The 22,841-nt window shown below is 40.6% G+C and overlaps 1 protein-coding gene across 1 annotated transcript in view; it reads right to left on the bottom strand.

Moving 5' to 3' along the window:
• Positions 1-22,841, bottom strand: part of GPC1 (glypican 1) — a 75,572-nt gene that overhangs the window by 21,448 nt on the left and 31,283 nt on the right. Inside the window, exons 2-3 of the mRNA XM_075861292.1 lie at positions 3,621-3,779; positions 2,198-2,592 (exon numbers count right to left, since the gene is read on the bottom strand). Coding sequence (XP_075717407.1) covers positions 2,198-2,592; positions 3,621-3,779 — 554 coding nt within the window. The remainder of the gene's footprint in view (positions 1-2,197; positions 2,593-3,620; positions 3,780-22,841) is intronic.

Raw genomic sequence — 22,841 nt, 5'->3', positions numbered from 1 at the left:
CATCCACAGAAGATCTGTGGTTAGTTCTCCAAGATGTTTGGAACAATCTCCCTGTCGAGTGCCGAATTGATGCGGTTTTAAAGGCAAAGGGTGGTCACACCAAATATTGATTTAATTTAGATTTCTCTTTTGTTAATTCACTTTGCATTTTGTTAATTGATAAAAAAAAAAAAACTATTAACACTTCTATTTTTGAAAGCATTCTTACTTTGCAGCAATTTTCCACAACTGCCTAAGGCCTCATTTACACGAACGTGATATACGTCCGTGCGACGCGCGTGCTTTTCACGCGGGTCGCACGGACCTATACAAGTCTATGGGGGCATGCAGACAGTCCGTGAGTTTTGCTCAGCGTGAGTGCGCTGAAAAAAACTCACGACATGTTCTAAATTTCTGCGTTTTTCGCGCATCCCGCACCCATTGAAGTCAATGGGTGCGTGAAAACCACGAAGGTCGCACGGAAGCACTTCCGTGCGAGCTGCATGATTCGCGCAAGAGCTGTCAAACTCTGAGTGTAAACAGAAAAGCACCACGTGCTTTTCTGTTTACAAACATCCAAACGGAGTGTCTTAGAGATGAGCGAACCGAACTTCACCGGGTTCGGCCGAACTCGTTTTGACCGAACCCGGCAAAAATTTTTCCGGTACGCGACGTCAGGAGACAGTCACTGTCCAGGGTGCTGAAAGAGTTAAACTGGTTCAGCACCCTGGACAGTGACTTCCGATCACAATATACAACGTGTAAAAAAAAAAAAATAAGTTCTGACTTACCGATAACTCCCGGCTTCTTCCTCCAGTCTGACCTCCCGGGATGACAATTCAGTCCAAGTGACAGCTCCAGCCAATCACAGGCCAAGCACAGGCTGCAGCGGTCACATGGACTGCCGCATCATCCAGGGAGGTGGGGCCGGATGTCAAGAGAGGGACGCGTCACCAAGGCAACGGCCGGGAGACCGGACTGGAGGAAGCAGGAAGTTCTTGGTAAGTATGAACGTCTTTTTTTTATTCACAGGTTGCTGTATATTGTGATCGGAATTCACTGTCGAGGGTGCTGAAAGAGTTACTGCCGATCAGTTAACTCTTTCAGCACCCTGGACAGTGACTGACATCGACTAGCCTCATCTCTATGATGGCGGCTGCGCGAAAATCACGCAGCCGCGCATCATACACTGATGACACACGGAGCTGTCAAGTGCCTTTTGCGCACGCAAAACGCTGCGTTTTTTGCGTGCGTAAAACGCACACGCTCGTGTAAATGAGACCTAAAACTTCCAAACAGTACTGTATGTCATGCACTATTTTTTAAAGGGGTTGTCAAGGATTACAAAAACATGGCTGCTTTCTTTTAAAAACAGTGCCACACCATAGATAGAGATATGTGTGGACATTGATGTGGGTGGCGATTTGGATCCTCACAGTGCCCCTGTGAGAACACTAAACTTGAGAAATCAGAACAAGAATAATTACATTATTAAACGTAATTTTCACGTTTTCCATGTAAAAAAAAAAAAGTAATTTCATGTCTTTGTTCTGGTTGATCTTATTTAATAGATAAGCTCCACAAGTGAAGCCTACCTATTAGATTGTGGGACATATCTTGGGACATTTTAGGTCCCACCCCCCCATCCAGATCAGGGACATCCAAAATTACACAGACACTCCAAAACCCACACCTTTTGCAGTCGGGTTTGCAGGTCTGTCTTGTGAAAATTGGGACTTTTGAAAAGTATGGACTACTATTTATCAATTCCAATGCTGGGGCTCTTGTATTGGCACCTGTATGTCTGTGGACAGTGCAGAGGGCTTATTCAGTATCCCATATTGATCATCGGAGATCTTCTTCTGAAGGACTGACCGACGACAGTGAGAGAACTATTACACAAGTCTGTACACACTTTAGAGGCGGCACACGTGGTTGCTATGTGGAATATACCGGGGGCCCTGGCCTAGGTTGGCATTATCCCCAGTGTCAGAGTGAACCTGTGCAAGGTTAATTCCATTAACAGGCACTGCAACATTACAAAGCAAGGGAGGGGGTACAGAAATGTAAAGTGAGGTATAGGTGAATGACAGACACCATATGATAGCCTGTAAGTTAACGTTTATCATTGGTATCATTACAATAGTTTTATAAAATTATAGAAAGTGTGTACATCACGCTGTAAGCAGCATGACCCTCAGAGAATGTGACCACGTACCTGGGTGACCTTCCTGACTATATCAGCAGCGGCGCTAAGTCCCTGGACAAATGTTCGGGCAGCAATAAATGCCCTGGTGGCTCTCAGTTTAATTTCTCGTGGAATGTCCCCAAATGGTTTAAGCTGGTCATACTGCTTTGCCAAGCAGTCCAAAAACTCATCAGAAAAGGTAAATTGTGAGTTCTGTGTTTTGAAGACTCTCTCCAGTAGGTGGCTCCAGAACTCTGTCAGCGCCTCCTCCAGATTTACTCCCGAGCCGCGATAATACTTGTGCAGCTCTACGTACAAGTCCCTGAATATCTTCCCGTCATTTTGGCTGTAAAGTTCCCTGTACAGGTCGGGAAAGGTGTCCAGAAGGATCTGCTCCGATTTATTCAACAGGTCCTGGAAGTATCCTGCAAAGGACAGAGGTATTATATATAAGGAATGCTATGGAACAACTGCACTGTAATAATGCCCTGTAATTCATACTGACGTTTGTAAGAATTTTATAGTAAAAGTTCTGCATTCCTGACTTATTGTCACTAGATTTAATAATTCAATTAAAAAGATCATCTCGTTTTATTTATAGCTTCAGTGTCGTCTAATAAAAAGTAACTTGCTTAGTATAGCGCCCACATATTCCGCAAAAAGGGAAATGGTTATTAACACCAACCCATTAATATTGGGGCATGAACAGGGTGCTTCAATAAAAACTAGCTAACTTACCTGTGGGTGGTTGGCGAAGTATAGTTCTTGCTATATGTAAATGACAAGCGTTGTCTCACACAGCTCTTTAGGCCAGACATGAGCACAGAGATGGCACATCAGCCTTCCCCGCCCAGTAGACTTGTTGGAAGTGCTTTGTATGAGTCTGAGGGTAATATCACATGAGCCCAACTTACCACTTTTATAAAGCTCAACACTTTGAGCCCCTAAATTCCATATTGTAAATATTGAATTACCCCATCTATTTTAGGAAACCATGGCAGGGCTACACTACGGACTATGTCAGGATGCTCCACCTTCTAAGAGTCTTGATGAAACATCTCATAAGGTCTTCGCAGTGCACTAGTAATACTGCACGGGCCAATGTTACTAGAGACATTCTGCCCCTTCGTCAGCCATAGTATATACCGTATCCATAGTGAATGTCATTACAAACCATTTTTGCTGAGGAGCTCAAGGTAAGTTGAACAAGTCTGGTCTCTACCCAGGTAGACAAGTGGGCACACTTTCATGAATTCTGCACCCATTTACTGCGATTACTCATCTTCTTATACAGTTCCCACAAGATTTATTAATTCTGACCAAGTCCATGAAGCCTAAGAGTTGAATGCGGAAGTCAAGGTCTATATTTCATCACCTCTAGTTCTAGTTTTCCGATTTCATGGACTGATTACTATATAGTCATATAAACTGATGTAATAGAAAAGGTACTTACTGTCAAAGTTTCGGTTCTGTGAGTAGAGCAGGCTGTGGACAGACAAGCTGGATTCTCTCAACGAGTTGTCAAACTCTATTTTACTGATATTGGCGAAAATTTCTTCCATCTCCGAGGTGCAGCAGGTGTAACCTTGTGGACAAATCCTTAAGTGTTCACCTAGAAGACCAGAAACAAGCATGATCACGTCTGTCACAAATGCGTAATAGAACAGATTATCAATGTGGTCTATCTGGGATGGGGACCCCCTCTTTGGAAGCCCCAAAGCAGGTGTATGGGCCGCCTCTATGTTACATACACCCTTGGCTGAGACCATTTCTGAAGTCACTATTCGGAAACCTGAAACACTATATTCCTCAAAAGCGGTGTAGCAATGTAGTAGCGGAGGCGTAGATTAAAGGGGTATTACCATCTCAGACAATTATGGCATAAACGCAGCCGTTAAATGGGAACAATATATAAAAATATCCGGTACCAGTATGCTTTTCTAAGGCTTCATGCTTTGCAGTTGCATATGTTTTTTCTAACTAGCTTTGCCATATATCTACCAAAGACGTAAAAAATAAAATAAAGAAAAATTGAACAGAAAATGTTTTTTACAGTATTGTCTATAAGGGGAACGATCGTATATCTGGGGGGAAAAAAGCATCACTTATGCATCTGCATTCTGCTAATATGGCGTACGTTATTTTACCTGTAATGCTAGTAGTGATGATTTACAAGTAATATTGGAATTAAAGAAAACAAAAACATTAGCGGCGCCACCTAGAGGAGGCTCATGTGACCGGAGTCCTTCTACTAAACATTACAAACAAGTATTCTAAATGTTAGATATTATAGATGATCCCAATCTTATATCACTGGAGAAAACACATTTTAAAAGTGTTTGTAAAGGGCAACATGGTGCCAGTGGTTAGCGCTGTTGCCTCGCAGGTAACGGTATGTAACTGTCGTAACGGTATGTAACTGTGGTAACGGTATGTGACTGTGGTAACGGTATGTAACTGTGGTAACGGTATGTAACTGTGGTAACGGTATGTAACTGTGGTAACGGTATGTGCATGCAACTTTTTTCCCCAAGCAGAAAAAATCTGCCTCAAAATTCCTTCCACATATTTGAGGAAGATTATGAAATTCAAGCTTTTATTGAAAATGTTTTGTTTTTTTAGGTATTTTTCTAAATTAATTTAGCAAATGCAAAAAACGCTTTTTTTTGTCCCCGAAGCAGACAAAAACCGCCCGGTTAAAAAAAAAAAAAAGGCCTCTACCTCCCATTAAAATCAATGGAGGGAGATTTAGGGCGTATTTTAGGTGCGGATTCAAAGAACGCTGTGGGAACAGGGCCTAATGGTTTCAAATTCAACCAAGGACAACATCTGTCTGATGTTTGCATGTTCCCCTCCCACACTCAAAAAACAAACTGATTGGTAAACTGGTCCTAATAGGAGATCGGAAAATTAGACTAATAGCCCCTTTAGAGAAAATGACTGATGTGAGTGATGACAATACGGAGCTGTGGAATATGTTAGCGCTATACAAGCAACGCGAAATACATTTATATGGACATGTCTTGTTGTCCTGCCACCCCAATCCCTCTAATATAGACATACTGTATTGAGACGCCCTCCTGCATTCAGCTAATCTTGCAGCTCTCCCCGGTTGCCTAGCAATAGCAAGCCTTCCTGTCTGGGTGACCACCATTTGATCCATGTAGTTATGTGTAAAGTGATCGTCGCCAGGTTACGCAGGCCTGTTTTAGGTCCCCCACAGCTTTAGGATGTAAAACATACAAGGCAAAAAGAAAGATTGTAAGTTATGTGCTATTTGTGTACTTCGACTGTGAAGAAAATAAATCAATGCGCAGTAAGTGAAAAAATAGCGATTAAGGCTTCCCAGGTCGGTAAGTGTTAACTGACAGATTATTAGCCGGCACATGCACCATCTTTCTGTTTAATTAAATCCACCCACAGCGATGTGTTGATTTTAATTTCCCCTTAGACAGTTTGTCATCACCAGACGTTCGCTTTTTTTTTTTTTTTTTTACATTACAATATTTCTTTGTAAATTAATAGAATCAAATCCACAGCAGCCTCTGTCTCAAGTAAATTATCAAAGACAATTATCTATGAGACAGTTCATTGTGGCCTTTGATCCAACCGAATATTATGTCTTCCGTCAGCCGCAGCGCAGGAACTCAGCACAATATCATTACACAGGAACTTTATTAAATCCTAATGAAATGTGAGGTCAGAGTCACGAGAAAAATGAATTCTGAGAGCCGAGAATCTTCCTGCAGACAAAAGCTGCACCTTGTCTGACATTTTCCTTCTCACCGTTACATCTTAGATTCCATTTGATCTGTGCCCTCACTTTACAGCGGGATAAATCTGCGTCTCACATGCACTGTTCACTTCTATATAAATAACCATGAGCGCTACCGGGAGACAAGATCACAGGAACGAACCTTCCTTTAAATATCATATGTAATGTCGGATTCTGACATTAAGATTACAATCAAAATTCCAATTTCCACTATTAAAAAAAAAATCTTTGTTCGGCATTATTTGAATGTGCCAAAACGCAGAATGTAAAATTAACTCTCCCCCCGGACGTAGTGTTGAAAGTGGAGAGAGGACGCCTTTTGAAATGCCTTAGACATCCTATTAGAATAATGGAAAACGCATTTGGGACACCCGCAAATAGCTAGACCGGAAAAGCGCTGCAAATAGAAGGATGACCCAGTGAGTCAATGCGTTATAAGGGTAAACCATTAATTTTAATGGGTGCTGGGTAATGCATCATGAGGCCTAACATGCAGATTTCCCTGGCGATAAGCGGATTGCGGAGGACCCTTGTAACAAATCTAGCGACCAGACACATCTTTTACTCAAATTTATGGCGGTCTACAACCCATTAGCAGTCTACAAACTGCAGTATATTGCAGCCCACAATCTGTAGTTAAGAGGAATGGGGTTGTGGGACATTTAATATCATAAAGTGTTGTTAGAGAACTGTTGCCTAACCAGTGCATTTGTAGTAAATAGTATATTAGAGGATTGCTAAACAAGGAATTTTACTATATACAGTCCTGGCCAAAACTTTTGAGACTGACACACATTTTGGTTTTCACAAAGTTTTCTTCTTCAGTGTTTTTCGATCTTTTAGTCAGATTTTCTATAGTTACTGAAGTACAATTATAAGCATTTCATACGTTTTTGAACTTTTATTGACAAATACATCAAGTTTATGCAAAGCCTCAATATTTACAGGGTTGACTCTTATTTTTCAAGACTTCTACAATTCGCCCTGGCATGCTGGATATTAACTTCTGGGCCAAATCCCGACTGATGGCACCCCATTCTTGCCTAATCATTGCTTGGAGTTTATCACAATTTCTGTGTTTTTGTTTGTCCACCCGCTTTTTGAGGATTGACGAAAAGTTCTCAATGGGATTGAAGTCTGGGGAGTTTCCTAGCCATGGACCCAAAATGTCAATGATTTGTTCACCGGACCACTTAGTTATCACTTTTGCCTTGTGACGTGGTGCTCCATCATGCTGGGAAAAGCATTGTTCATCACCAAATTACTCCTGGATGATTAGGAGAAGTTGCTCTTGGAGGATGCTTAGATACCATTCTTTATTCTTGGTAGTGTTCTTAGGCAAAACTGTGAGCGAGCCCACTCCTCTAGATGAAAAGCAACCACACACATAAATGGTCTCAGGATGTTTACTGTTGGCATGACACAGGACTCATAGTAGCGCTCACCGTTTCTTGTAATTATTATTCTAGATGTCCAAAACTGTCTGAAGGGGCTTCATCAGAGAAAATAACTTTACCCCAGTCCTCTGAAGTCCACTCCCTGTATTTTCTGCAGGATGTCAGTCTGTCCTTGATGTTTTTCTTGGAGAGAGGTGGCTTCATTGCTGCCCTTCTTGACACCAGGCCAGCCTCCAAAAGCCTTTGCCTCACTGTTTGTTCAGATGCACTGACACCTGCCTGCTGCCATTCCTGAGCAAGCTCTGCACTGCTGTTGAACCGATCCCGTAGCTGAATCCTCTTTAGGAGACGGTTCTCTCACTTGCTGGACTTTCTTGGGCGCCCTGAAGCCTTCTTCACAGCAATTGAACCTTTCTCCTTGAAGTTCTTGATGATCTGATAAATGGTTGATTTAGGGGCAGTCTTACAAGTAGCAATGTCTTTGCCTGTAAAGCCCTTTTGATGCAAAGCAATGAGGACTGCACATGTTTCCTTGCAGGTAACCATGGTTAACAGAAGAAGACAATGATTTAAAGCACCATCCCCCTTTTAAAGCAACCAGTCTGCTCTTATAATTCAATCCACATGACAGCGTGATATCAGATGCCTTTTCCTCATTAACCCTTTCTCCTGAGCTAATGAGAAGATCACTGAAATGATGTTAGCAGGTCATTTTGTGGCAGGGCTGAAATGCAGTAGAAATGGGGTTTTGTGATTAAGTTAATTTTCATGGCAAGGAATGACTTTGCAATTAATTGCAATTCATCTGATCACTCTTCATAACAATCTAGAGTTAATGGAAATTGCCCCTATAACTGATTCAGCTAAATTTGTGAAAACAAAAATTGGTGTCAATCTAAAAACTTTTGGCCAGGACTGTACTAATAGAAAGCAAAGGTCACAGGAAAATAGGAGGAGGTGGGTATACAACATGGCCTATACCTACTTAGTTTCAAGTGTAATCCTACAAATATATATGTATATACACACACACACACACACACAAAACTGTTCATGCGGGTGCATCCAGCGCACACACTTCACCGCTGCTGTACTGACAGCTTCCTACCATACTGAATAATGTCTTCAGAAAACACATTTGTGCATCTTTAGGGAAGCAGAAAGACAAGGACATGATATGTCCTTGCTACATGGTACCAATTTACTCCAGACCAAGATCCGCCAAGAAATCAATAATTCACACAAAGTTATATAATCTAGAAGTGCTTTTTACTTTTTTTTTTACATTTTTAAGTGTTGTGAAGAAGTTTTATCTTGTCCTGCTGCCTTATAAAACGAAATGCTTACTGTTTCTTTTTTTTTGTTTTTTAAGCTGCATTTCTGCAAAACTGTCAGAGAACTTTCAATATAGATTTTTCCACATCTATAGAAAATCCATATCTCCAGTGGAACGGAGAACAATTTCTAGTGATTTTCCTGAAGCGGCCAGTCAGGTGAGCTCTGTGCAAGGACACACTGGCTATTTCTGTGATGAACGGGAACGATTTCCCTATAATATATAGGCACAGGGCATGAACCCATAGAGGTCAGTTACACAGTACGTGTTAAGAGGCTGCAGCGATGCCAACTCTTCGGTTCACTGGAAAATGTAGACTTCTTGCTCTTTCAACTTTCAATCTAACCCTTAGAATTTAAGGGTGCAGTCACACATGGCAGATTTTGTTGCAGAAATTTTTTGCAACTGAAAATCAGTTCCATTTATTTGAATGGAACTTGCAGAAATCCATGTACCTCCTGCAGAAACAACCTCATTCAGGTGAATGGAATGGATTTTCAGTTGTAGAAAATTTAGAGCAACAAAATCCCCCACATGTGACTGCACCCTATAGAAGTACATTGCCATACAATGCAACCCACTGTCTGCTAGAATTGAGTCATTGCATTGATTTTAATGGTCAAGTGTTACAAGAGGTATAGCTAGTAGAGTTCAAGTTTACATTGAAAATATATTTGAAAGGGCCAAACAGACCTCTTTAGGGCCAGTTCACACATTGTATAAATACTGCAGATTTTCCGCAACTGAATTTGTTGTGGAAAATCCGCAGCAAATACAGTAGCAGCAAAGTGCATGAGGTAAAACAAATCTCATCCACACGCCGCGGAAATACTGAGCGGAAATACCGCTCAGAAATTGACCTGCGGTGCGGAAGTTCATTCCGCAGCATGTCAATTGTCTTTACCTAAACGCTGCTTATATGTTGCGGGATTTCCCCATTGAATTCAATGGAATGTAAATCCTGCATCAAATAGCAGTTGTTTCGTTTTTTGTGGCGGATTCGAAGCAATCCCGCCGCAAAAAACGGAACTCACAAAAAAACAAATGAAACTTACCTAGGAGATTGTGTTTCATCCTCCTGGGATGACGCTTCATCAGATGTGACCGCCGCTGCAGCCAATCAGAGGCTGCAGCGGTCTCCTGGGATGAGACGTCACCTCTGGAGGCCGGATTTAGTGCTGCAGTTTTTAGCAGCGGACATTCCGGATGAAAAACTGCACCACAGTTTGGTGCGTTTTTCACCCAGAATTTCCTGCGGCAGACACGGTGGATACGCTGCGTGCTATTATGCAGTGTATCCGCCCTGTGTGAATGCAGCCTCACTTGGGCTTCTGTGTGGGTTTTACCCTGCCTAATACACTCGCTCAAAGCAAAAAGCTTCAAACAATCAAAAGGCAATTACATAAGCCTTCTCCCATGGGGCCTTCTGATTGGCCAAAGGGGACACCAAGAGGTAGATCTCTATTTAAATATAGCATGTTCTACCTTTTTGCCGTTCCGATCAGCACTTAACCTAAATTAAAGTGATCTGCCCGGGTGACAGGTGCCCTTCAATATGCTCCGTATTGATCCAACCTTTGTATGCATGCATATATTAAAGGGAACCTGTCACCAGCATTTCACCTATTGAACTCTACTCACCCCTCGCTGGCCGCTGCTGTCAAAAGTTCATTGCCGTTATCCCCTCTCCTAAACTCCTCCACCGCCCGAAAATAACGGTTTGTAAACATTTTGCGCCTTTTATGGTAATAATTCGTCAGTCTCGTTCGTTCCTCTTCTTATGCCTGTCACTGCCAAAAACTGGCCCAACCTGAATGGCGAAATGTCGTCTGAAATAGTGAGCATGCACCCGTCATGTATGGTCCGACTCCCTTCCCTGCTTCGCCCAGGCCTCAAATCTAGTTTCTGCGCATGCACCGCTATGATGTCATGTTGTGCGCATGCGCCAGAACAGGACACCGATGCGCAAGCGTGGATTTTCGTGTGTGCTGGGGGGAGGCGAGGAGCTGTCAATCAAAATTAAGGAGGCGGGGTTAACTCACAAAGGCTTGAGGAACGGAGAGCTGACTCTTTTCAAACAAAGGTATGACTTTTATTCTCATTAGCATACAGCGCGGGAAAAATAAAAAGCTGAATACTAAAGCTACAGGGCCGACTAAGAAGATAATTATAGGTTACATACAAATGATTTTTCAACCAGTTCCACCAGGTATTGCTGGTTTAATGGGTGAAACGCTGGTGGCAGGTTCCCGTTAAGCTGGCACTAGACAGAATGATTTTTCTTAAAAACGATAAACGATATGTTCTGGATCAGCTAAGGATCATTTCAGAATAATTGTGTCCCACAAATGAACAGATTAATCATCACGATGCAAATGACACTGCACACGTCTGATCGTCTACTGGAAATCAGATTGTCAAGATTTTAGCAGGTCATATCTGATCATTTTGGTACCACTGACTTCTCATGATGACTACTGATTGTTGGATAAAGACATATTGTTTTATCTATGGCCAGCTTTTGTCTCTAACATATATTTGCAATATTAGGAATATTGGTAATTTGCCAACAGATTTTATGTATTTTAGAAGCTAGCCATATACATTATTAGAAGCTGGTCATATACATTATTAGAAGCTGGTCATATACATTATTAGAAGCTAGCCATATACATTATTAGAAACTAGCCATATACATTATTAGAAGCTAGCCATATACATTATTAGAAGCTGGCCATATACATTATTAGAAGCTGGTCATATACATTAGTAGAAGCTGGTCATATACATTATTAGAAGCTGGCCATATACATTATTAGAAGCTGGTCATATACATTATTAGAAGCTAGCCATATACATTATTAGAAACTAGCCATATACATTATTAGAATCTAGCCATATACATTATTAGAAGCTGGTCATATACATTATTAGAAGCTAGCCATATACATTATTAGAAGCTGGTCATATACATTAGTAGAAGCTGGTCATATACATTATTAGAAGCTGGCCATATACATTATTAGAAGCTGGCCATATACATTATTAGAATCTAGCCATATACATTATTAGAAGCTAGTCATATACATTATTAGAAGCTAGCCATATACATTATTAGAAGCTAGTCATATACATTATTAGAAGCTGGCCATATACATTATTAGAAGCTGGCCATATACATTATAAGCTGGTCATATACATTATTAGAAGCTGGTCATATACATTATTAGAAGCTGGCCATATACATTATTAGAAGCTGGCCATATACATTATTAGAAGCTGGCCATATACATTATTAGAAGCTAGCCATATACATTATTAGAAGCTGGCCATATACATTATTAGAATCTAGCCATATACATTATTAGAAGCTGGTCATATACATTATTAGAAGCTAGCCATATACATTATTAGAAGCTAGTCATATACATTATTAGAAGCTAGCCATATACATTATTAGAAGCTGGCCATATACATTATTAGAAGCTGGCCATATACATTATTAGAATCTATCCATATACATTATTAGAAGCTGGCCATATACATTATTAGAAGATAGCCATATACATTATTAGAAGCTGGTCATATACATTATTATAAGCTGGTCATATACATTATTAGAAGCTGGCCATATACATTATTATAAGCTGGCCATATACATTATAAGCTGGTCATATACATTATTAGAAGCTAGCCATATACATTATTAGAAGCTAGCCATATACATTATTAGAAGCTGGCCATATACATTATTAGAAGCTGGCAATATACATTATTAGAAGCTGGCAATATACATTATTAGAAGCTGGCCATATACATTATTAGAAGCTGGTCATATACATTATTAGAAGCTGGTCATATACATTATTAGAAGCTAGCCATATACATTATTAGAAGCTGGCCATATACATTATTAGAAGCTGGTCATATACATTATTAGAAGCTAGTCATATACATTATTAGAAGCTGGCCATATACATTATTAGAAGCTAGCCATATACATTATTAGAAGCTAGCCATATACATTATTAGAAGCTAGCCATATACATTATTAGAAGCTAGCCATATACATTATTAGAAGCTGGCCATATACATTATTAGAAGCTGGCCATATACATTATTTGAAGCTGGCCATATACATTATTAGAAGCTGGCCATATACATTATTAGAAGCTGGCAATATACATTATTAGAAGCTGGCCATATACATTATTAGAAGCTGGCCATATACATTATTAGAAGCTGGTCATATACATTATTAGAAGCTGGCCATATACATTATTAGAAGCTGGCCATATACATTATATTAATGTCAGCAGAGCCCAATGATCTCAGTCCATCAACATGATCCATCAACGATCTAATGTGTTTGGGGGCGGCCTGACTGTCTGTCAGGGAAACAAGTATTGGGCATGTTGGATTTCTACATGCCCAATCTTTTGTGCCCCCTAAGAGGCTTATCCCCCACTCCCTATACAAGTAAACATGTAAGGCTGGCCAATCCTCAAATTCATGTTTGTGAGGAAGTTAGAGGAGACAGCGGCTCAAACGGCTGACAACTATTTTTATATATGGCTGGCTTAAAGGCTGTGTACACTTTTGTAAGCACATTATTTTTTTTTAAATGAAAGATTTTAGTGTCTTTCAGCAACTTTCTAAATCCCCTTTAGAACCTTTTTTTATTTTTAAGAAACCGCTTCTACGTATCCTGTATGCATAGAAGCTGTATCGCTCTGTCTCAGCAGATTCCGTCACTGCAGCTGAACTGACGGCTCGGCTGAGAGCGTGTCCTGCATGTCTCTGACACGCAGTATCCAGCTAATAACCATCACATCTAAGTTCACAACTTAGATGTGATCTTCATTAGCTGTATCCTGTGTGTCAGGGACACGAAGGTCCTGCTCACAGCCAAGCCGTCAGTTCAGCTGAATCGGCTGAGACAGAACGATACAGCTTCTATGTATACAGGATACAGAAAAGCTGTATCGCAAAAATGCCAACTTTTTTTTTAGAAAAGTGATTTGAAAAGTTGCTTTCCTAAACTGCTATGTATGCACTCATCCTTTCTATGCTAAATTACTGGAAATGCTTCCCGATTTCAGGTCAAATACATTTTTGATGGTGCATATATTGCGTTTTAGTGTCCGTTATCTCCTGCTCTGTACTTTTATATCTTGTTGACTGGAAGAGAGAGTGGATGTAGATGTCGCCTTTTTCCTTTCCTTTGGGAGGCTTTATTAACCTCTATAAACGTGACTTGTGAACCCTAATGCTTTACCTTATAAGGATTTGCTTTCTTCCAAAAACAGTGCCACACCTTTTCAGAGGTTATGGTTGGTATGGCAGCCATGTTTTTCTAATCCTGAAGAACCTATTTAACACCACAATAAAGAGATATCTATGTGTAATTAATTCTGTAAATAATACACACACGCAATACCCAGTCACAGTTACCTGTCTGGGCATATTTCCAAGGGTGTACGAGCTGTTAATAAGACATTGTCCCTAAGGGATAAGGAACAGAGCAGAGACAATTGTTTCGAGTCTATCAACATAAACAGAAAACAGAACTGCTTTTAATAGCTCATCAATCAATTAAGAACACGATGCTATCTGTAATTAAGCACGCGTGCCGCCATAGAAGGAGATCCATTACTAGCACTCATTTATACGAGGGCAACAATTTTCTCACTCTGTAAAGAGTGAAGAATATCGGCTTCCGTGAGATGCCCTTTAACAAGTCTATTTCAGTGCTGTGTAGGTAATGACATAAGTTGGGGTCGCATTACTCCCATTATAAAATATTTAGGCTACATCTGTGTTCTTGGTTATTTACCACAGACTTTTGCTTCTTGTATTCATACTCATGTGATATCTTGGTAGTGAATAGAAAAATTGAGGAACAAATGAAAGACCGTCAGAAGTGAGGACTGACGAAACCCCCAGAAGTAGGATAACATTTAGTGGACTGTTTGGGCACGGCAAGACGTGGCGGAATTGCTCTGGAATTCCGCTGCGGCCAGTCCGCTGTGGAAATCTGCAGCGGACATTTTCTCCATTGGTTTCCACACCTTTTTAGTTAGGTTCGTGCACACGTGGCGGAAAACTCCACTGCGGACCATAGGCTGTGGTGCAGAATTTAGTGTCCGCAGCATACACTGGCTGTTGCGGACTTATTACAGAATTTCTCCATTGACTTTAATGGAGATTCAAAATTCTGCAATGAAATCCGCAGATATAATGTGTGCTGCGTTGCGGATTGGTTTTACGAACAGGATATTTCTTCTTTCTGGCTGGACCTATGTGTGTCGAGGTCTATAGCCAGACTGAGATGGAATGTTTTAAAAGACAGCAGGATGTGATCTGCACCTGAATCCGCAACTACTAATCCGCAGCAATTTACTGCACATTTTAGGCAAAGGCGCAATGAAATCTGCAACGCAGATTATGTGCGGCATTGATGCGGACAGTGTCTGCAGAAATACGCCACGTTTGGCCATGCCCTTTTAGGGGCTTAATAAAATGAAATTTGATTCAGATTTTATTTATTAGCCAAGTACACCGAATAAAATACTTGTCACTATATGGCAAACTATATTGCAGATTGGTAAACCCAAATAGGTAGATATATAAACAACCTCATTTTCCTGCATTGGTTTAGCAGAAACTTCACATGACTTATGTGCTTCTGAGAAGTCCTTCCCTTTATCCCACGTTATCCCATGCTCACCTCTAATTTCTTCCAATAGAACACTTCCAATTTTACATACAGATCTCTTCTTACTCTTGGTTACGCCATTGGACAAGTCACTACCTCCCGCAACATAAGAACACTCAAAAATCTCCTGCGGCTATGATTATTTCAATGATCTGAATATCTAGTATTCTATTAACACCTGCTTAAAATGAAATATGCCTTGAATATTCATTTCTGATGGTCTTCAAGATCTCTGCTTGGAGTCTTTGAATGGAAACCTTTATTGTTTACTTCCAGAGGATGGAAATCGGTCAAGTTCATCTGACACTCATAGGTACAAGAGAGCACTCCAAAACTAGGAGTTCTAGTTTAATGAGAAATTAAGGATATACAAAACGTATTAAACCTGTCTAAAGTTTCAAAAGAAACTTGCAAAGAACTCTCAAGAAGGACAGTTGAGTTGGGCTTCCTGCCATACCTTATATTATATGTGCTCCTGGGAGTGTGCGCGAGACTCACAAAATCCTTGAATTAGACTGTTTAGGACTCTTTATATGAGGCAGAAAAAAATGCACGAGGCCAAGCCAAACCAAGGCAGATTGACATGGGAAGAGGAGCGAGCACATGAAAAGCCTTACTGAACAATACGCTTGTTGTCCGTTTGTATTGTATACTGTAATTAATCAAGTAATCATTGTTAACCACGGTGAATTAGAAAGGAGGAAAAGCTGTCTCGCCGATTGACCCACAAGTGCCGTCTCTAGCCAGCAGTCAGGCATGATAGTAGAAATCTATCATTTCATTCAGTATTATTCATTCCAAAAATCAATGGCCTGATATTGTATGCATGGCAGATAAATCCCAGAGGAAGGCTAATCACACATATAAAAAAAGTCAAAAACAAAAAATACAATATTAAAAAGTGAAGAACATTCATGAAACTGCTGAACAGCCCGATAATCTGGATGGTAGAACAAGGTTTAGCAGAATGCAGGATTATCTCGGTATCCAAACTACAGCTAAACTACTACAAACATTTCCAAAAAGGGTTTTAGCAATACTGTATAATATATTTTGGCCAGAATCGACAGGGGGCAGATTATCAAATATTCTGTATTATCGAACGGTCAGAAAAACTAAAATGTTAACACAAAGGGGGAATTTACTAAGACTGGCATGTCTAAAACAGTAGCCCGCTGGAGTAAAATGCAGGAGGCACACGGTTTTTAATAACTTTGGTGCAACTTGGGCTGTCCGTGGTCCCCAAACTGAAATCTACGCCAGCTATCAGTTAGTGTAAATTTCCGCTATAATTTCCGCTTATTTCTGGCATAAATTACAGTAAGGGTCAGCTCACACGGTGGATGTTGCATGACAAATTCCAAAATCCGCCGCGGAATTATTCCTTGCCGCCGGCAGGAAGATTCCTCCTCCCATTGACTTCAATTGGAGGTTCGGGCAGAATCCACCCGAAGATCGAGCAGGGCGTTTCTTTTTCATCTAGCGGGAAAAAGAAGCCTCCAACTCCCATTGAAATGAATTCCATCGCAAAAAAATCCGCCGTGAGAACAGGGCCTAAATCTTTCAAGCCGAGTATGGCCCTCCCCTTCCGCTAAGCCCCACCTACTGTTTTTTGTTGTTGTTTTAAGTAGCAAGAACCACATAAAATTTAAAACAGTTGCACATTTTGCCGCACATCACATGATGAATCTCCACCCAAAAGTCTGCGGCTGTGTTTGTTTTTTATTCGGTTACATTCTCTAATTGGTTCTGTACTCAGTCTTCTGGCCTTGTGAGATTCCAAATTATATTACAGTTCAGTGCTGGAAACAAGTTCCAAATAATGAAACATTCTGTATAATCCGATGCCAGATTAAAGAAATTTCAGAATTGCTTGTTAAATTTATATTAAATTAAATGCAGTAGTCTATCAATTTACATTCATGTGTGAATGCCAAACGCTGCCAAAAAAAGTTAAGTAAGTGGTAGTGCCCGCAGCTCATCAGACAAGTCATCTCCGCATAATCATGTAGCTTTTATCTTCAGACGTTCTTTAAAATATTTGGATCAACCATGATCAAGAGAGTGAGGTGGAGAAGGTTAGATTTTTAAGATTAGAGAAGTCCGGTACTATTCTGTACAGATAATGAAAATATTCCTTACTTGTACTACTAAAATGTCTCCCCCCTCCCCCATCGGTGATTTTAGATGCCACTACTAATGGCCATTTTAAATGAATTGAAGCATTAGGATGTCAATTCGACCTGCTCACATCTCCTCCTCCATAAATGAGCATGTTCACTGCTTCATCGGCCATGAGTGATTATCAACGAGCTTTCCGCAACTGCACAGTGAGGAGCACATCTGTCTGAAATCACCAACATAGAACATTACTGGATGTTCCAGGACCCATTCGTCTTCTGAAATCACCAGCAAGTAAAACGCCATCTCCATGACTCCCTGAATGGCCAGCCATCCGCTTGGGCTAAGTTTACACTTGCGTTGTATGATCCGTTGTACGTTTTTTTGATGGAGATAAAAGTGCAGAGAACAGGACCTTTACTCCGTTAAAAAAACCAAAAACGGATGTCTAACGGATGGGTTGTTTTTATATATTCTGTTAGACTGAGTTTTCCGGGAATGCCCACCTGAAATGATGGTTCTGTATCTTCCTATACTTCATTGCCATACGATATTCCTGGATTGTATTTGGGATTTGACCAGGAACATAATAAAATAAGTACCGTAAATCTAAAACCGATGATGAAACCCTTGAATTTACTTCTACAAAACGATATGGTTATTTTCTTTCGTACTCTTCTTCTTGTAAAACGGTTTCTTGGAATTATCTTTCAAACAGAATGGCGTCATCCACGGTTAGATCATTATTTGGAGCCTTATGTTTGGTTCTGTTGGCTTTTCCACGTGTATGATGGATGACTCTATAAAATTAGCCATTGTCAACAAGTACATCCTTTTCGAGTGTGGCCTGATCTTTGTTAAGCAATTAATGCCAAGTCTGCTATAAACAGGCCACACGGCCCAACCATTAGAAATTAGACAGAGGATAGCCAAATTAAACAAGATGAGGCTAAGAGATGGTCAACGACCCATGAAGCTTCTTTTCAGACTGCAACACGGTTTCCCAAAAATAATTAAAGGGGTTTTTGAATCAGTGACATTTATGACATATCCACAGAATATGTCATAAATGTCTGATAAATGTGAATACCACCTATCTCTATAACGGGGCCCCCTAAACTGTGTTCTACCACTCTGTGTTGTGGCTGAAACCTGTGATTCCCGACCATGACTTACGGAAACAGCTGAGCTACGCTGTTTCCGTAACTAGCCATAGTAGTGAATGGCAGTTATGGAAGGAGCGTAGCATGCAAGCTACGCTGTTTCCGTAATTACCATTTAGTTATATGGGACTTATAGAAAAAGCGTAGCTCAGCGAGCGCTGATTTCTTCTTCATGGTCGGAAACCACACGCTTCAGCCACAACACAGAGCAGTAGATCAGGGTTTAGAGGGCCCCGTTATAGAGATAGGTGGGACAAGGGTTGTCACGATACCAGAATTTGGACTTCGATACCGATACTTTGTGTAGTATTGCGATTTCGATACTTTGCCAACAGTAATAAAAAGATAAAATAAGTTCTCCCATTTTCTGATGTCAGGCACGTGGTGTGATGAATTATGAATGTGCCTCACATTAATAGTAATTAAACCCATCATGTTTCTCAGTCATAATGGACAACATTGGGTTAATGTGTAAGGTACATGATGGGGTTAATCACTATTAATGTGAGGCACAAGGAGGTTAAATTCATCACACCTCACGCCTTACATTAATATGTGAAAGAAGTTTTTATTACAATTTTTTATAGCGTACACATAATAAATGACGCAAAAAATACCAAATATGTGTCTATTTTATGTATTGAGACTTATTTTAATGTTTGTTGTAAAAAATGTGTATGCATATTTTTGTTATTTAACATTACTTTATGTTTTTACTTTTTTATTTTTAAACTTTAATGTACTGACATATATCTATATGCCAGTACATCAGCCTGTGTACGGATTGTATACAGGCAGTGGTTAGGACACACCTAAGTATGCCCTAACAACAGGAAATATGGTAATACAGCCCTGGGGTCCTTCAATGGACCCTGGGCTGTCTGCCCATATATGGTATGTCCCTCAATCACGTCACAGGGATGCACTGTGACGCGATCCAAGGGGCATCTCCCTTCTCATTTTCCCCTTGAATGCTGCGGTCAGCTTTGATCGCAGCATTCAGGGGAATAGCGGCGGAGAGTTGCCGTTGGAGCGGGGCTGCGGCTTGGTAATACAGCCATTGCCCAACTCCTGACAACAAGTGAATGCCCAGTCAGCAAAAGGTGATGCGGCCGGGGCTGCTATAATGAGCGGCGGCGCCGGCACTGAAGACAGAACATAGGGGTGTTTTGTAGTGTGCCCGCCATATTCGGTCTTCAGTGCCGCCGCTCATTAGTGCAGCGCTGGTCGCATCACCTCATACTGAACTCGCGCACTTATCGGGACTCAGGAGCGGGGCAATGACTATCACACAGCCGTAGCCCTGCTCTAACTACATTGATGTGTTACAATGCTAAATACATTAAATAACGGTATCAAAACAGTATGGAAGTTTTGATGCATCGTGCTTCCCTAGGTGGGACCCGCATCTATCGGACATATCCTGTGGCTACATCATAAATGTCTCTGTTGTGAAAACCCCTTTATGGTTTGTAGGTAAAACATTAAAATAAAGGATAATAAAACACTTACGTCTTATACAAATAATATCTCTTTATTACAACAACACAAGAAATTGCCCTGATTGGGCTAAAGGACTAAACATCACAAGAATATCCCTATTACATGTATAAATGCAAGCTCAACAGATATAGATGTCAATATAATATCAAAGGAGCATATTAGTGGAAAATATAAGATCTCACAATAGTCATCAAAAAGAAGAGGTTTTTTTATGCCTGTGGCTCCATGAGAATATGAGGACCCCACACGTATCGCCATGTTCCTGGCAGTATCAGGGATAGGTAAAACATAGTAATACTAACACATTAAGTTCCTTGTATTACATGTGACATTGCAGAATGTGGGCAGGTATCAGGAATTGTGCACAGATCATAAGTTATTGACTGCTCCAAACAAACTCATACTCTACTAAAAACAAAGAAAAACATCTACAGGCTGTAACTCCTTGAAGCCTCAGTTCTACTAATGTTGCATACTTATGTCTGAATGCTATATTAAAGGAGTTGTCCCAGAATCGACAGTTCTCACCTATCCACAGGATAGGTCATAATTGTCTGATTGCTGGGGCCTCCACCGATTGAGAGAACGAGGGGTTCCGAACCCCCAGATCGTCCTCACTGCACCCCCTGCAATGAGGAGGAGCATGAATAGAGGTGGTTGAGCAGACAGCCGCTGCTTCACTCAATGTCTATAGGACTGACGGAAATAGCCAAGCGGTGTACTCAGCTGTTTCCATTGTTCCCATAGACTTTGAATGAAACTGCAGCATGCATGCTCAACCACTGCTCCATTTAATGTCCTCATTTCTGCGGCAGAGAAGTGAGGAGGAACAGGGCGTTTAGGACCCGCGTTCCTGCGATTGGTTGGGGTTCCAGCCCTGGTGCCTCCAGCAGTCATACAATTATCACCTATCCTCTGGATGGGTGATAATTGTCGATTCTGTGAATACCTGTTTAACGGGAGTGAAGAAAACAAGGAGTAACTGAACCAACCAACAACAAATCATCCGGTGACATTGACATTGCCAAGTACTGTATGAACACCAAATATTGGATAGACTGTCTAAAATAAATCAGTCTGGATATAGGTGACTGTACCAACAGTTACCATAGGCCTTAGCTACATGCCAATATCTAGTAGTACGTTATAGACCTACAAGTTCCCATGAATATTTGCTTGTTTTTAAAACTTCATTAAATTATATACTCATGTATTATTATCTATTTTGTCATGTGCAACTCCGGCGGTGTCCTCCAGGTGCCACATTTACTTGTGCCAGGTCCCCTGGTAGATCACGAAACAGGCTCCATAAAAACTAGATCCCATTCTAAAAAAAAGTGGCCACACATGCTGTAGATCATTTAAAAAATATATCCACGGAAACAAATACTCTTCTACTTGGTCCTCTTCATTGATCTTGTAATATGATCTGTTCTGTGTTCTCATACAAAATGGTACCAGACGCCTCTATATTACTTGACAAATCTGAGTCTCTCCCGATCCTAATAGATGGTTTATGCAATTCCGATTCAGCCTTCCAGTCCTTACCACTCGGATGGCTCCTGGGCATATACAATGTAGTGCCGGCCTTCTTTAACTTTGCCGTCATATCTCCGTTAACTAGTAATTATAATGTGTGACTTGCTCTTCTTTTTATTACCGTTCACGCTGAACTTGACTGCTGACCCCTTGTTTCAACTAATCTTTTCATCTGAAGTACTTTTCTCCTCTAATTTAATGGATAACACATTTCCCTTTCAGGATAGATGAGTTTCCAGTGGGAAAACTAAATGCCTTCCAATTACCTGCAAAAAGTAGTATTTCAGCTTTTATAGAAGGCTCTGTCATGGGATCAGGAACACTATATCAGTGTCTGTATCTCAGCCCCATCAGGTATAGGTAATAATTGTACTGAGAAGATATCAGGTCAGATGTGACAAACAGGTGGTCCAAACAGACGGGTCTACACCTTAGAATAGTTTTCCATTACCATCATTAATATTTGTATCAAGAAGTTTTCCAGAATTAGACAAAATGGTCTGCTTTGTTTTTTTTCTTCCAGAAACAGTGCCTCTCTTGTCCATAGTTTGATTCTGGTATTACAGCTCAGCCCTATTTACTTCAGCTGCAATAACAGTTATAGACCATTTCCAAGAGTGTTGGCGTGGTTTCAGAGAAATAAAACAGATCCTTTTAGCTAATCCTGGAAAACCTCTTCAAGGACCCACACGAAAAAACACATTCCAACATTAAATACCTCTACTAAATTAAAGAGCTTGCAGTTTGCCACAATGGAAAGTAAAATTGTAGCGCCATCTAACACATCAAGCCAAAAATGCATTTGATGAATGAAACCAAATTTCAAAAATATGTATTTGTTTTGTTTATAAAAAGCAAAAAAACAGCTTGTCTTATATACCTTGCGAGATATCGGATTTCACCAAGGCACATCTGTGCTAGGTTTTCCGTTATTCTGTTCAGTCATAGGAACAAAATGGAAACGACGGATCCAACGCATGACAGAAACCAACAAGACCCGATGAAACCCATTGGCTTTACTGGAAGGGATCTGTGATGGAGGCTCTGACGCCAAAGTGAGCAGTCTAAGTGACAGTTGAGTCTCAAAGTATTGAAGTATTGAAAGGAGCAGAGCTGCAGAAG

The sequence above is a fragment of the Rhinoderma darwinii genome, chromosome 4 (assembly GCF_050947455.1).
Source record: "Rhinoderma darwinii isolate aRhiDar2 chromosome 4, aRhiDar2.hap1, whole genome shotgun sequence".
Classification (NCBI taxonomy): Eukaryota; Metazoa; Chordata; class Amphibia; order Anura; family Rhinodermatidae; genus Rhinoderma; species Rhinoderma darwinii.
Note: the sequence above shows the minus strand (reverse complement) of the source record. Positions and strands in the feature narration are given on the sequence as shown.